The sequence below is a fragment of the Scyliorhinus canicula genome, chromosome 6, assembly GCF_902713615.1.
Source record: "Scyliorhinus canicula chromosome 6, sScyCan1.1, whole genome shotgun sequence".
Classification (NCBI taxonomy): Eukaryota; Metazoa; Chordata; class Chondrichthyes; order Carcharhiniformes; family Scyliorhinidae; genus Scyliorhinus; species Scyliorhinus canicula.
This window is the reverse complement of record NC_052151.1, coordinates 201,003,228-201,019,533: the sequence shown is the minus strand read 5'-3', so window position 1 is coordinate 201,019,533 and position 16,306 is coordinate 201,003,228. Positions and strand designations below refer to the sequence as shown.

Below are 16,306 nucleotides of genomic sequence, written 5' to 3'. Positions count from 1 at the left end.
ACACTGCAATGAAGTTACTGTGAAAAGCCCCTAGTCGCCACATTCCGGCGCCTGTTCGGGTACACAGAGGGAGAATTCAGAATGTCTAATTCACCTAACAAGCATGTCTTTCGGGACTTGTGGGAGGAAACTGGAGCACCCGGAGGAAACCCACCCAGACACGAGGAGAACGTGCAGAAGAAAGGGGAGTGAGGTTGAGTTACAATAGTGTTGTAATCCAAGCTCGGAAAGTAGTTGAATTAGTAAAAACCTGGAACCAAAATTTATTCTCAGCAACGGTGATCACCAGATGTTGTAAAACCTGATCAGGCTCACGGTGTGGGTGCCGTGCTCTTTGCGTTGCTAAATTCAGGGTGGTTGGTGTTCTGGGCCAGGGTTTAGAGAACCACAAAGTGTATCATGGAACTTACCTGACCCACAACTTTTAATAGATTGTGGTGTGGGGAGCACACGGCCCACTCTACAGGTGTGGTACAACAGAAATAGAAAAGTATTTTTCAAAAGCAAAACAATGTTTAGTCTATGAACTCAAGTTCACCTTTTTCAAACAAACAGTGAACATCTTAGCAACCATCAATTCAAATACAACCCCCAAAGAATACAACACTAAGTAATCCGTAACAGAAGAGTTTAAAAAAAACCTTTAAACAGAAGCACATCAGGTTAAAGTCACTATTGCGAGCAGTTATTAGTTTTAAATCACTAAAGGATCGATTTACATTCTTTAGATTAGAGGTAGACTCTAATACACCTTCTGGCTGTGACTGCAGCTATCCAACAAAACTAAAACTGCAGGAAACAGCCTAAAACGAAAGTAAAAAGCTGACAGACAGCCCAGTTCCACCCACTCTTTGACATCACTGCAGTAATAAACACCCATTTCTTCAAGGTACTCACTACAGATATTTATATACACACCCATTTATAAACACTCATTTCTTAAAGGTACTCTCACATGACATTGGAGTAGTGTTCACAAAGACCACAAAATAGCTTGTACTTGAACAAAGCTATAAATTTATTAACATTACTAATTTGAATTCGACACATACTCCTAAATAATACACAGTTGATTATTAACATATAAACTACAATCATCTACAACTAATCTCTACACTATTATAAACTAGGATCTGCTCTTACTCACACTATCTTTCCTTCAGTCTATGCTCTAGCTAACCCCTTCACTTCTCTCCCCCACAAGGCTTAGCAGCAATGTCTTATATACTTGTAATTGTAGCTCCCTCTAGTGGCTGTTCCAGACATTTAATTAATCCTTGCAGTTCTTACATTTATGATAATACCACATCCCCCTTTCTTTATAAATGAAAATTTATTGTCAACTTTGGTTGTAATATTTTTCTTTCAACAATACATTAGCTAGTATTGATCATAAACGTGTTATCAATTTGCACATTCATTTTCAAATAATGTTACATCACTTTGTTGATGAAAATGAATAATTATTACAGTCATCACAAATTTAACCTGTCTGGTGGTCTCCTCTTTCCTGTTGATCTTCTCAACGGTGTCTTCAAAGTACGCGATTCCTCTTCCGTGTCTTTTTGCTGCATTGGTGTCAAGTAAGGATTGGGAAAGTCAATGTCCTTGAAGATGTTATCTGGGCCAGTAATATTCTGAGGTAGAGACGGAACATGATGTTTGATGTGCTTCTGTTTCGTCTGAATATAGAACCTTGTTCAGTCTGAACTAAGTACCACCTTGGTATGACTTGTCTTAAAACTTTAGCTATGTGTTTCCACCCACCATCAGGATTCTGATGCGTACAAAGTCTCCTTCTTTTATTTTAGGTTTTGTTTGTTTGTCATAGTCCTCTTTTTGCTTCTGTTTTCTTGATGTGATACTGTTGTCTATCTCTTGATCCACACCTGGAATGGTTATCTCAGGTAATGTGGTGCGAATTCTTCTACCCATTAGCACCTGAGCAGGTGATAACCCAGATAACAGTGGCATTGCTCTTTACGCCAACTCTAGATCTTTATTATTATTGATTGCTTTATGGAATAATTTTTTGATTATTCCTATGCCATTCTCTGCTTTGCCATATGATTGAGGATAGCATGGGCTTGATGTGACATGATTGAAGTTGTACTTCTCTGCAAACGGGGTCCACTCCCAGGGCAGCACGGCGGCTCAGTGGTTAGTACTGCTGTCTCCCGGCGCCGAGGTCCCAGCATCGATCCCGGCTCTGGGTCACTGTCCGTGTGGAGTTCATAGGTCATAGAATTTACAGTGCAGAAGGAGGCCATTCGGCCCATAGAGTCTGCACTGGCTCTTGGAAAGAGTTTGCACATTCACCCCGTGTTTGCGTGGGTTTCGCCCCCACAACCCAAAGATGTGCAGGCTAGGTGGATTGGCCACGCTAAATTGCCCCTTAATCGGATAAAATGAATTGGGTACTCTAGATTTAGAAAAATAAACTGTGCCCACTCCCAGCTTGAGAAACAGGGACCATTGTCAGAGACAACGTGTAAAGGTATCCCATGGCAAGCAAAAATTGAATTTGCTACATGCATTACAGATCTCGCTGTCGAATCATTCAGCATCATCACCTCGGGGTAGTTGGAGTAATAGTCAATGATGACTAGATAGTCACGACCTTTAAAGTCAAACAAATTCACACCAACTTTGATCCATGGATTGGTGATGAGTTCAGTTTCTTCCATACTTTCTCTGCACTGCACAGGCTGATGCACCTGGCAGATTGTGCATCCTTGCACATATTGATCAACATCTCTGTTGATTCCAGGCCAATATGCTGATTGTCTAAGCAGTCACGTTTTTATACCCTGATGACCCATGCGAATCTGCTGCAGAATTCCTTGACGGAGACTTGCAGGTATCACTATCCCATCTTGTTTGAGCAGGAAACCATCTATTGTGGTAAGATCATCTTTTATACTTCGAAAGGCGGTGCGACATCCACTGGACCATCCTCCTTTCAGATATGTCATCACCCTCTGGAGCATCCAATCCTTTTCTGTTTCGGCTTTGATGATTGGTAGTTTTCGGTCAGACACTGGAAGTATCTCGGCAATGAATGAGGCTTGAGCTTCCACTATATACATATCTCTGTATCTGTCAGCATCAGTGGTAACTCGGAATAAAGTATTCGCCACTAAGTCTTTCCCTGGCTCTTCATGTTGGTCAGTCAAAGTCTTGGTGAAGTGAACCCTTTCAACTAGGTGTGATTTTTCACAAGCGCCCACCCCAATTAGCAATGACTTATCATCTTCCACTATCTCAAAGCCGATTGCCATTTCAATGTCGCTATTTCTAACAATGAGACAGCAGGATCCTCTTGTGACTATAGTGTTACCATTGTAATTGGTCAGTCGGCAGGTAGATTTCTTTATTAGCGGTGTCCTACAAGCTTGTCTTTACAAAAATTCTGTGATAACATTTGTGTGTGCCCCTGTGTCAGTTTTAAATAGAATATCTTTGCCATTAATTTCTAACACTACAGTCCACTCTTTAATTATCTTTGAGAGCTGTTCTGCTGGTCCGTCATTGAAATCCAGCAAATTAATCCTCGTGATTGCTTCAATCATGAAAGTATCCTTTAGAGTGTACAGTGAGAAATCCTCTCTATCAGTCAAGATATTTTTTATCTTCACTCTGAACATTTTGGATCCTTCTGGAGTCATTGTAGAACTTTGTAAAATTTGGTTACGGGAGAAGCTGTTGAGAAACGGCACTGTGGTTTCAAAGTGGTTGAACTTGCAACAATTGGAACTTGTTTGCCTTTTGCCATCAATTTCCTTTGGCTGCAGCGTGTGCACGTCACCACACTTGTGATGTCACTCTCAAAATGTACGCAGTTTTCTTTGCTGCGACAAGGCATTGACGGCGTCGGCCACTGTGATGAATGTTATCAGTAGCTGCTGTAACGGTACCTTACCTTTAATGCATTGGCCCTTTAAGACCGGGCTTGGAACCCTGGGGGACTCCGCCTCTGGCTCCGCCCCCAGGAAACGGTATATAAGATGAGGCTCACTCGGCAGCATGTGATGAGCACCCTTCTCGGCTGCTGTTCAGTTCTCAGATGATTACAGCCTTTGAATCATCTATCTTCTCTCCTGTGCCGTGATTGAGGGTACCTCAATTTAATCATCAGACGCATCAAGATGGACAGCGCTCTAAAGCCGGAGAAACTCAACCTGGACGCTCGGTCGCCGGAAGCCCCGCAAATGTTTAAATATTGGCTGCGGTGTTTTGAGGACTATATTGACTCCTCAGCGACTGATGTCGACGGCGCTCACAAGCTGCGTTTACTACATGGCCGGGTGGGCCACCGACTCTCCTCCACGATCGAGAACGCTGCAAATTACGAAGCTGGGGTCGAAATACTGACGAAACGCTTTGTGAAGCCGATTAACGAGGTATACGCCAGACATTTGCTCTCAACCTGCAGCCAGCGTTCCGGGGAAACTCTGGACGAGTACGCAAAGAGACTTACTGCGCTCGCGAGGAACTGCAACCATAAAGCAGTGACGGCAGAAACACACATGAACTTGCATATTCGCAATGCCTTTGTGTCCGGTATCAGGTCCTCGTACATCCGGCAGCGGCTCCTAGAAGACGGGGCAAAGGATCTCCAAGGCACGGTAACGCTCGCCTCTTCTCTAGAAACAGCCCACCGTAACCTCCGTACATACTCCACGGACCTTGCAAACCCCTCCAGGCTCAGCCACGCTACAGGCCTGCGCCGCGCGGCGATCCGCTCACTCCGGGGATTCCCCGTGCTATTTCTGTGGGCAAGGTCAGCACCCACGGCAACGTTGCCCGGCCCGCTCCGCGATCTGCAACGACTGCGGGAAGAAAGGGCATTTCGCTAAAGTCTGCCTGGCTGGGCCCAAAGGCCACAAACAAAATCCTCACCAGGCCCAGAAATCAAGCTCCCGGTCTCACAGGCCCCGCAACGCGGCCGCGCGGTGGTCGGACACGCCCACTTCCGATGCGTCATCGACCTCGTGCGAGTCATGGGAGCGGCCATCTTGGCGGCGGCCATCTTTGAAAGCCCGACTCGTGCGACCGACGGCGGCGGCCATTTTGTGACTCCAGGTGGCCATTTTGTGACTCCAGGCAGCCACTTTGTGAGTCCGACTTAACTGAGGACTCTGACTACCCGCAACTAGGAGCAATCAAGCTCGATCAATCGCGGCCGAAACACCTGCGGAACTCAATGATGCGGGTGCGAATCAACGGCCATGACACTCCCTGCCTATTCGACTCCGGGAGCACGGAGAGCTTTATCCACGCAGACACGGTAAGGCGCTGCTCCCTGCGCATCCATCCCGCCTCCCAAACTATCGCCCTCGCCTCTGGGTCCCATTTGGTTCAGATCACGGGGTATTGTGTCGCGGACCTCGCAATTCAAGGCGCTGAATACACTTGTTTTAAACTTTACATCTTTCCTCAACTCTGCGCCCCCCTGCTGCTCGGTCTGGACTTTCAGTGCAGCCACCGGAGCCTGACACTGAAGTTCAGTGGACCCCTGCCCCCACTCACGGTCTGCAGCCTGGCGACACTCAAAGTTGCGCCACCCCGCCTCTTCGCGAACCTCACTCCCGACTGTAAGCCCGTCGCCACCAGGAGTCGCCGGTACAGTACCCAAGACATGACTTTTATCAAGTCAGAGGTTCAGCGGCTACTAAAAGAGGGGGTCATAGAGGCCAGCAACAGCCCTTGTAGGGCCCAAGTATTTGTAGTCCACTCTGGGGAAAAGCAACGAATGGTAGTGGATTATAGCCAGACCATAAACCGCTTTACACAACTCGATGCGTACCCACTTCCCCGCATATCAGAAATGGTGAACCAAATCGCCCAGTATCGAGTATTCTCCACATTCGACCTAAAATCGGCCCACCATCAACTCCCTATCGGCCCAGAGGACCGCCCCTACACGGCTTTCCAAGCTGCCGGTCGGCTGTTTCACTTTCTCAGGGTCCCTTTTGGTGTCACAAACGGAGTCTCCGTTTTCCAAAGGGCAATGGATCAAGTGGTGGACCAGTACGGCTTACGGGCGACCTTCCCGTACTTGGACAACGTCACCATCTGCGGCCATGACCAGCAGGACCACGACGCAAACCTGAGGAAGTTCCTCCAGACCGCCCGGGCCCTCAACCTCACCTACAACAAAGAGAAATGCGTGTTCCACACAACCCGGCTCGCCATCCTCGGCTACGTCGTGGAAAACGGGGTCCTAGGCTCGGACCCCGACCGCATGCGTCCCCTTAAGGAACTCCCCCTCCCCCGTAGCCTCAAGGCACTCAAACGGTGCTTGGGGCTCTTTTCCTATTATGCCCAGTGGGTCCCCAGATATGCGGACAAAGCCCGACCACTCATTAAGACTACGGTTTTTTCCCTGACGGCTGAGGCCCAGTCAGCCTTCAGCCGTATCAAGGCCGACATCATCAAGGCTGCCATGCACACGGTGGACGAAGCCATTCCCTTCCAGGTAGAAAGCGACGCATCAGACGTCGCCCTGGTTGCTCCCCTCAACCAGGCAGGCAGACCAGTAGCGTTCTTCTCCCGAACCCTCAATGCCTCGGAAATCCGGCACTCTGCAGTCGAGAAGGAGGCACAAGCCATAGTGGAGGCCGTGCGGCACTGGAGGCACTACCTAACTGGTAGGAGGTTCGCCCTCATCACCGACCAACGGTCGGTCGCCTTTATGTTCGATAACGCACAACGGGGCAAAATAAAGCATGACAAAATTCTGAGGTGGAGGATAGAGCTCTCCACCTATACGTACGATATTAAATATCGCCTGGGGAAGCTCAACGAGCCCCCAGCTGCTCTGTCCCGCGGCACGTGCGCCAACGCACAAAAAGACCGCCTGAGAGCCATCCACGATGACCTCTGCCACCCGGGGGTCACCCGGCTTGCCCACTTCATCAAGTCCCGCAACCTACCTTACTCCACAGAGGAGGTCAAGGCCATGACTAAGGCATGCCAGATCTGTGCGGAATGCAAACCACACTTCTACCGACCAGACAGGGCCCGCCTGATAAAGGCCTCTGGGCCCTTTGAGCGACTAAGTGTGAACTTCAAAGGGCCGCTCCCGTCCACCAACCGCAACATCTATTTCCTCACCGTTATCGATGAGTTCTCCAGCTTCCCCTTCGCTGTCTCCTGCCCCGATATGACCTCGGCCTCCATGATCAAAGCACTGCACAGTATTTTCACACTGTTTGGTTTCCCCGCTTATATCCACAGCGACCGGGGTACATCGTTCATGAGCGATGAGCTGCGTCAGTATCTGCTCAGCAAGGGCATCGCCTCGAGCAGAACGACGAGCTATAACCCGCGGGGAAACGGGCAAGTGGAGAGGGAGAACGCAACAGTTTGGAAGGCCGTCCTCCTAGCCCTCCGGTCAAGGAGTCTCCCAATCGCCCGCTGGCAGGAGGTCCTACCCGATGCCCTACATTCCATTAGGTCGCTCCTCTGTACGGCCACGAACGAGACCCCTCACAATCGTGTGTTTGTCTTCCCCAGGAAGTCCACCTCTGGGGCCTTGCTTCCACGTTGGCTGACGACTCCGGGACCAGTCCTGCTCCGGAGACACGTGAGGAGCCCTAAAACGGACCCTCTAAGTGAGAGGGTCCAATTGCTACACGCAAACCCTCAATACACCTACGTCGAGCACCCCGACGGCAGGCAGGACACCGTTTCCCTGCGAGACCTGGCACCCGCTGGCTCTCCCACCGACCCCACCGACTCTCCCACCGACCCCCTCCTACCGACTCTCCCACCGACCCCTTCCCTCCCCGCACCGACTGCCGACCCCGACAGCGCTCCCCCCCCATAGCGCCCCCTGCCCCCCAGCCGGCGCCGGCACCGATCACCCTAGTCACCCCGGATACCCCTCCGCTCCAAGGTGGGCAAAGGCTCAGTCAACCGTGCTCCCGGATATACCACCATCAAAACCGACCATATCCACGGCACCACCACCGGAGCGGAGAAAGTCAGCACGGACGGTCAAACCACCCACAAGACTGAATTTATAACTCCACTTCACCCCCGACGGACTATTTGTTTTTTTTTAAACAGGGGGTCAATGTGATGAATGTTATCAGTAGTTGCTGTAACGGTACCTTACCTTTAATGCATTGGCCCTTTAAGACCAGGCTTGGAACCCTGGGGGACTCCGCCTCTGGCTCCGCCCCCAGGAAACGGTATATAAGATAAGGCTCACTCGGCAGCATGTGATGAGCACACTTCTCGGCTGCTGTTCAGTTCTCAGATGATTAAAGCCTTTGAATCATCTATCTTCTCTCCTGTGTTGTAATTGAGGGTATCTCATCCACATTTCCAGATTTTACGCTCTTTTAGTTTGAGAATGTCCAGTTTTGACATAGTTTACCGTTTGTCCTGAAGTGGTCAGGCTTCTTGACCCTCTCCATCTTACAATTTGTCTTCTGTGTAGATGCGCCTTGATTGTTATCTTCAATCTTCTTATACTGATTTATCTAATCTAACTGCTTCTTACTCCTGGTACCATGTGGTGTCCTTTGTGTTGCTAAATTCAGGATGGTTGGCGTAGTGTTCACAAAGACCACAAACTAACTTGAACTTGAACAAAGCTATAAATTTATTAACACAACTAATTTGGATTCGACATGTACTCAAAAAAAAATACACAAATGATTATTAACATAGAAACTACACTCATCTACAGCTGTTATAAACTGTGATCTGCTCTCACTCACACTATCTTTACTTCAGTCTGTCTCTAGCTAACTCCTGCACTACTCTCTCCGCACAAGGCTCAGCATCAATGTCTTATATCCTTGTAACTGTATCTCCCTCTAGTGGCTGTTCTAGACATTTCATTAACCCTTGCAGTTCTTACATTTATGATAATACCACAGTGGGGATCTGTCATCCTTCCCACGGTATAGCCTGCATGTGATGCCAGTCCCACAGTAACCTGGTGGGTGATCTAAAGTCCTCCAGAATGCCTAAACAAGCCACTAATTTATATCCATGAATGTGGCTCACTCCAAGGTGTGTGCTCGGTGCACGGTATCTGTAATTTGATCTGCGATGGTCCTAATACCTCCCCTCTCTCTTCATCTAGAGGCACTGCAGCCACCTGAGGTCTGTTACGTATTGGATGCTATCCTGTTTGTCTATGGGATAGTGTTAACTGCACTCTACTGCCGTCTGAAGGTAAGGTTTACACGGGTGACGGACTGAGGGACCTGTGTTAACATCAGTAGAGATACAGTCAGTAACACAGGGTACTGGGGGAGAGGGGTTACTGAGTGACAGTGTGAGGGAGCTGGATTAACATCAGTAGGGATACAGTCAGCAACACAGGGTGCTGGGGGAGAAGGGTTACTGAGTGACAGTGTGAGGGAGCTGGATTAACATCAGTAGAGATACAGTCAGTAACACAGGGTGCTGGGGGAGAGGGTTACTGAGTGACAGTGTGAGGGAGATAGATTAACATCAGTAGAGATACAGTCAGTAACACAGGGTGCTGGGGCAGAGGGGTTACTGAGTGACAGTGCGAGGGAGCTGGATTAACATCAGTAGAGATACAGTCAGTAACGCAGGGTGCTGGGGAAGAGCAGTTACTGAGTGACAGTGTGAGGGAGCTGTGTTAATATCAGTAAAGATACAGTTAGTAACAGAGGGTGTTGGGGAGAGGGGTTACTGAGTGACAGTGAGGGAGCTGGATTAACATCAGTAGAGATACAGTCAGTAACACAGGGTGCTGGGGGGAGAGGGGTTACTGAATGAGAGTGTGAGGGAGCTGGATTAACATCAGTAGGGATACAGTCAGTAACACAGGGTGCTGGGGGGAGGGGTTACTGAGTGACAGTGTGAGGGAGCTGGATTAACATCAGTAGAGATACAGTCAGTAACACAGGGTGCTGGGGGAGAGGGGTTACTGAGTGACAGTGTGAGGGAGCTGTGTTAATATCAGTAAAGATACAGTTAGTAACAGAGGGTGTTGGGGAGAGGGGTTACTGAGTGACAGTGAGGGAGCTGGATTAACATCAGTAGAGATACAGTCAGTAACACAGGGTGCTGGGGGTGAGGGGTTACTGAGTGACAGTGTGAGGGAGCTGAATTAACATCAGTAGAGATACAGTCAGTAACACAGGGTGCTGGGGCAGAGGGGTTACTGAGTGACAGTGTGAGGGAGCTGGATTAACATCAATAGAGATACAGTCAGTAACACAGGGTGCTGGGGGAGAGGGGTTACTGAGTGACAGTGTGAGGGAGCTGCATTAACATCAGTAGGGATACAGTCAGCAATACAGGGTGATGGGGAGAGGGGTTACTGAGTGACAGTGTGAGGGAGCTGGATTAACATCAGTAGAGATACAGTCAGTAACACAGGGTGCTGGGGGAGAGGGGTTACTGAGTGACAGTGAGGGAGCTGCATTAACATCAGTAGAGATACAGTCAGTAACACAGGGTGCTGGGGGTGAGGGGTTACTGAGTGACAGTGTGAGGGAGCTGGATTAACATCAGTAGAGTTACAGTCAGTAACACAGGGTGCTGGGGAGAGGGATTACTGAGTGACAGTCTGAGGGAGCTGGATTAACATCAGTAGGGATACAGTCAGCAACACAGGGTGCTGGGGGAGAGGGGTTACTGAGTGACAGTGTGAGGGAGCTAGATTAACATCAGTAGAGATACAGTCAGTAACACAGGGTGCTGGGGGTGAGGGGTTACTGAGTGACAGTGTGAGGGAGCTGGATTAACATCAGTAGAGATACAGTCAGTAACACAGGGTGCTGGGGAGAGGGGTTACTGAGTGACAGTGTGAGGGAGCTGGATTAACATCAGTAGAGTTACAGTCAGTAACACAGGGTGCTGGGGAGAGGGATTACTGAGTGACAGTCTGAGGGAGCTGGATTAACATCAGTGGAGATACAGTCAGTAACACAGGGTGCTGGAGGAGAGGAGTTACTGAGTGACAGGTTGAGGGAGCTGGATTAACATCAGTAGAGATACAGTCAGTAACACAGGGTGCTGGGGGAGAGCGGTTACTGAGTGACAGTGTGAGGGAGCTGGATTAACATCAGTAGGGATACAGTCAGTAACACAGGGTGCTGGGGGTGAGGGGTTACTGAGTGGCAGTGTGAGGGAGCTGGATTAACATCAGTAGGGATACAGTCAGTAACACAGGGTGCTGGGGAAGAGGGGTTACTGAGTGACAGTGTGAGGGAGCTGGATTAACATCAGTAGAGATACAGTCAGTAACACAGGGTACTGGGGGGGAGGGGTTACTGAGTGACAGTGCGAGGGAGCTGGATTAACATCAGTAGAGATACAGTCAGTAACGCAGGGTGCTGGGGGAGAGCAGTTACTGAGTGACAGTGTGAGGGAGCTGGATTAACATCAGTAGAGATACAGTCAGTAACACAGGGTGCTGGGGGTGAGGGGTTACTGAGTGACAGTGTGAGGGAGCTGGATTAACATCAGTAGAGATACAGTCAGTAACACAGGGTGCTGGGGGAGAGGGGTTACTGAGTGACAGTGTGAGGGAGCTGGATTAACATCAGTAGAGTTACAGTCAGTAACACAGGGTGCTGGGGAGAGGGATTACTGAGTGACAGTCTGAGGGAGCGGGATTAACATCAGTGGAGATACAGTCAGTAACACAGGGTGCTGGAGGAGAGGAGTTACTGAGTGACAGTGTGAGGGAGCTGGATTAACATCAGTAGAGATACAGTCAGTAACACAGGGTGCTGGGGGAGAGCGGTTACTGAGTGACAGTGTGAGGGAGCTGGATTAACATCAGTAGGGATACAGTCAGTAACACAGGGTGCTGGGGGTGAGGGGTTACTGAGTGGCAGTGTGAGGGAGCTGGATTAACATCAGTAGGGATACAGTCAGTAACACAGGGTGCTGGGGGAGAGGGGTTACTGAGTGACAGTGTGAGGGAGCTGGATTAACATCAGTAGAGATACAGTCAGTAACACAGGGTACTGGGGGAGAGGGGTTACTGAGTGACAGTGCGAGGGAGCTGGATTAACATCAGTAGAGATACAGTCAGTAACGCAGGGTGCTGGGGGAGAGCAGTTACTGAGTGACAGTGTGAGGGAGCTATGTTAATATCAGTAAATATACAGTTAGTAACAGAGGGTGTTGGGGAGAGGGGTTACTGAGTGACAGTGAGGGAGCTGGATTAACATCAGTAGAGATACAGTCAGTAACACAGGGTGCTGGGGGTGAGGGGTTACTGAGTGACAGTGTGAGGGAGCTGGATTAACATCAGTAGAGATACAGTCAGTAACACAGGGTGCTGGAGGAGAGGAGTTACTGAGTGACAGTGTGAGGGAGCTGGATTAACATCAGTAGAGATACAGTCAGTAACACAGGGTGCTGGGGGAGAGCGGTTACTGAGTGACTGTGTGAGGGAGCTGGATTAACATCAGTAGGGATACAGTCAGTAACACAGGGTGCTGGGGGTGAGGGGTTACTGAGTGGCAGTGTGAGGGAGCTGGATTAACATCAGTAGGGATACAGTCAGCAACACAGGGTGCTGGGGGAGAGGGGTTACTGAGTGACAGTGTGAGGGAGCTGGATTAACATCAGTAGAGATACAGTCAGTAACACAGGGTACTGGGGGAGAGGGGTTACTGAGTGACAGTGCGAGGGAGCTGGATTAACATCAGTAGAGATACAGTCAGTAATGCAGGGTGCTGGGGGAGAGCAGTTACTGAGTGACAGTGTGAGGGAGCTGGATTAACATCAGTAGAGATACAGTCAGTAACACAGGGTGCTGGGGGTGAGGGGTTACTGAGTGACAGTGTGAGGGAGCTGGATTAACATCAGTAGAGATACAGTCAGTAATGCAGGGTGCTGGGGGAGAGCAGTTACTGAGTGACAGTGTGAGGGAGCTGGATTAACATCAGTAGAGATACAGTCAGTAACACAGGGTGCTGGGGGAGAGGGGTTACTGAGTGACAGTGTGAGGGAGCTGGATTAACATCAGTAGAGATACAGTCAGTAACACAGGGTGCTGGGGAGAGGGATTACTGAGTGACAGTCTGAGGGAGCTGGATTAACATCAGTGGAGATACAGTCAGTAACACAGGGTGCTGGAGGAGAGGAGTTACTGAGTGACAGTGTGAGGGAGCTGGATTAACATCAGTAGAGATACAGTCAGTAACACAGGGTGCTGGGGGAGAGCAGTTACTGAGTGACAGTGTGAGGGAGCTGGATTAACATCAGTAGAGATACAGTCAGTAACACAGGGTGCTGGGGGTGAGGGGTTACTGAGTGAGTGTGAGGGAGCTGGATTAACATCAGTAGAGATACAGTCAGTAACACAGGGTGCTGGGGGAGAGGGGTTACTGAGTGACAATGTGAGGGAGCTGGATTAACATCAGTAGAGATACAGTCAGTAACACAGGGTGCTGGGGGAGAGGGGTTACTGAGTGACAGTGAGGGAGCTGGATTAACATCAGTAGAGATACAGTCAGTAACACAGGGTGCTGGGGGTGAGGGGTTACTGAGTGACAGTGTGAGGGAGCTGGATTAACATCAGTAGAGATACAGTCAGTAACACAGGGTGCTGGAGGAGAGGAGTTACTGAGTGACAGTGTGAGGGAGCTGGATTAACATCAGTAGAGATACAGTCAGTAACACAGGGTGCTGGGGGAGAGCGGTTACTGAGTGACTGTGTGAGGGAGCTGGATTAACATCAGTAGGGATACAGTCAGTAACACAGGGTGCTGGGGGTGAGGGGTTACTGAGTGGCAGTGTGAGGGAGCTGGATTAACATCAGTAGGGATACAGTCAGCAACACAGGGTGCTGGGGGAGAGGGGTTACTGAGTGACAGTGTGAGGGAGCTGGATTAACATCAGTAGAGATACAGTCAGTAACACAGGGTACTGGGGGAGAGGGGTTACTGAGTGACAGTGCGAGGGAGCTGGATTAACATCAGTAGAGATACAGTCAGTAATGCAGGGTGCTGGGGGAGAGCAGTTACTGAGTGACAGTGTGAGGGAGCTGGATTAACATCAGTAGAGATACAGTCAGTAACACAGGGTGCTGGGGGTGAGGGGTTACTGAGTGACAGTGTGAGGGAGCTGGATTAACATCAGTAGAGATACAGTCAGTAATGCAGGGTGCTGGGGGAGAGCAGTTACTGAGTGACAGTGTGAGGGAGCTGGATTAACATCAGTAGAGATACAGTCAGTAACACAGGGTGCTGGGGGAGAGGGGTTACTGAGTGACAGTGTGAGGGAGCTGGATTAACATCAGTAGAGATACAGTCAGTAACACAGGGTGCTGGGGAGAGGGATTACTGAGTGACAGTCTGAGGGAGCTGGATTAACATCAGTGGAGATACAGTCAGTAACACAGGGTGCTGGAGGAGAGGAGTTACTGAGTGACAGTGTGAGGGAGCTGGATTAACATCAGTAGAGATACAGTCAGTAACACAGGGTGCTGGGGGAGAGCAGTTACTGAGTGACAGTGTGAGGGAGCTGGATTAACATCAGTAGAGATACAGTCAGTAACACAGGGTGCTGGGGGTGAGGGGTTACTGAGTGAGTGTGAGGGAGCTGGATTAACATCAGTAGAGATACAGTCAGTAACACAGGGTGCTGGGGGAGAGGGGTTACTGAGTGACAGTGTGAGGGAGCTGGATTAACCTCAGTAGGGATACAGTCAGTAACACAGGGTGCTGGGGGTGAGGGGTTACTGAGTGGCAGTGTGAGGGAGCTGGATTAACATCAGTAGTGATACAGTCAGTAACACATGGTGCTGGGGGAGAGGGGTTACTGAGTGACAGTGTGAGGGAGCTGGATTAACATCAGTAGAGATACAGTCAGTAACACAGGGTGCTGGGGGAGAGGGGTTACTGAGTGACAATGTGAGGGAGCTGGATTAACATCAGTAGGGATACAGTCAGTAACACAGGGTACTGGGGGAGAGGGGTTACTGAGTGACAGTGCGAGGGAGCTGGATTAACATCAGTAGAGATACAGTCAGTAACGCAGGGTGCTGGGGGAGAGCAGTTACTGAGTGACAGTGTGAGGGAGCTGGATTAACATCAGTAGAGATACAGTCAGTAACACAGGGTGCTGGGGCAGAGGGGTTACTGAGTGACAGTGTGAGGGAGCTGGATTAACATCAGTAGGGATACAGTCAGTAACACAGGGTGCTGGGGGAGAGGGGTTACTGAGTGACAGTGTGAGGGAGCTGGATTAACATCAGTAGGGATACAGTCAGTAACACGGTGTTGGGTGAGGCGTCCCCAGATTTTTGGAATTATGTGAGAGCTGATTTGCCGAGACTCAATTTGAAGCCAGTGGGGACAGGGTGATTGATTGCGTTCCTTTTGAAGAGGGGCGGAATAGGGAATGCCAGGAGTGAGGTCTTGTGTCTCGCACAGAAAGGTTAATTGATGCTATTCTCTTGATCTTTATTCAGCTCCAGATGCGCAAGAAGGAGTCAGCAGCTGCTCAGGGCTCAGATTATGAGGTAAGAAACTGTGAGGCATTTGTGTGCTGGTGTTTTGGGAGACGGGAGGTATGTTTCCTGGGTGGCCCAAAAAAATACGAACAGCGGCATCAAACAGGACTGAAGCTGACTGGCGGGAACAGGGCATCAAACAGGACTGAAGCTGACTGGCGGGAACAGCGGCATCAAACAGGACTGAAGCTGACTGGCGGGAACAGGGCATCATTGTTCAATTCAAATACAATCGTCGCTCCACTCAGTCCAAATACAATCGTCACTCCACTCAATCCAAATACAATCGTCGCTCCACTCAGTCCAAATACAAACGTCACTCCACTCAATCCAAATACAATCGTCGCTCCACTCAGTCCAAATACAATCGTCGCTCCACTCAGTCCAAATACAAACGTCACTCCACTCAGTCCAAATACAATCGTCGCTCCACTCAATCCAAATACAATCGTCGCTTCACTCAGTCCAAATACAATCGTCGCTCCACTCAGTCCAAATACAATCGTCACTCCACTCAATCCAAATACAATCGTCGCCCAGTGTGTGTAAATGGGGAGAGGTGGGTGAGGGGGTTAATCCCCCTCCGATAGGGGAACAGGCTGCCCAGTGTGTGTAAATGGGGAGAGGTGGGTGAGGGGGTTAATCCCCCTCCGATAGGGGAACAGGCTGCCCAGTGTGTGTAAATGGGGAGAGGTGGGTGAGGGGGGTAATCCCCCTCCGATAGGGGTACAGGCTGCCCAGTGTGTGTAAATGGGGAGAGGTGGGTGAGGGGGTTAATCCCCCCTCCGATAGGGGAACAGGCTGCCCAGTGTGTGTAAATGGGGAGAG

The 16,306-nt window shown here is 49.7% G+C and overlaps 1 protein-coding gene across 1 annotated transcript in view; it reads left to right on the top strand.

Moving 5' to 3' along the window:
- LOC119967792 (high affinity immunoglobulin epsilon receptor subunit gamma-like) overlaps nucleotides 1–16,306 on the top strand; it is a 40,940-nt gene that overhangs the window by 11,605 nt on the left and 13,029 nt on the right. The window contains exons 2-3 of the mRNA XM_038800792.1: nucleotides 9,107–9,198; nucleotides 15,437–15,487. Of these exons, the coding sequence (XP_038656720.1) occupies nucleotides 9,107–9,198; nucleotides 15,437–15,487 (143 nt within the window). The remainder of the gene's footprint in view (nucleotides 1–9,106; nucleotides 9,199–15,436; nucleotides 15,488–16,306) is intronic.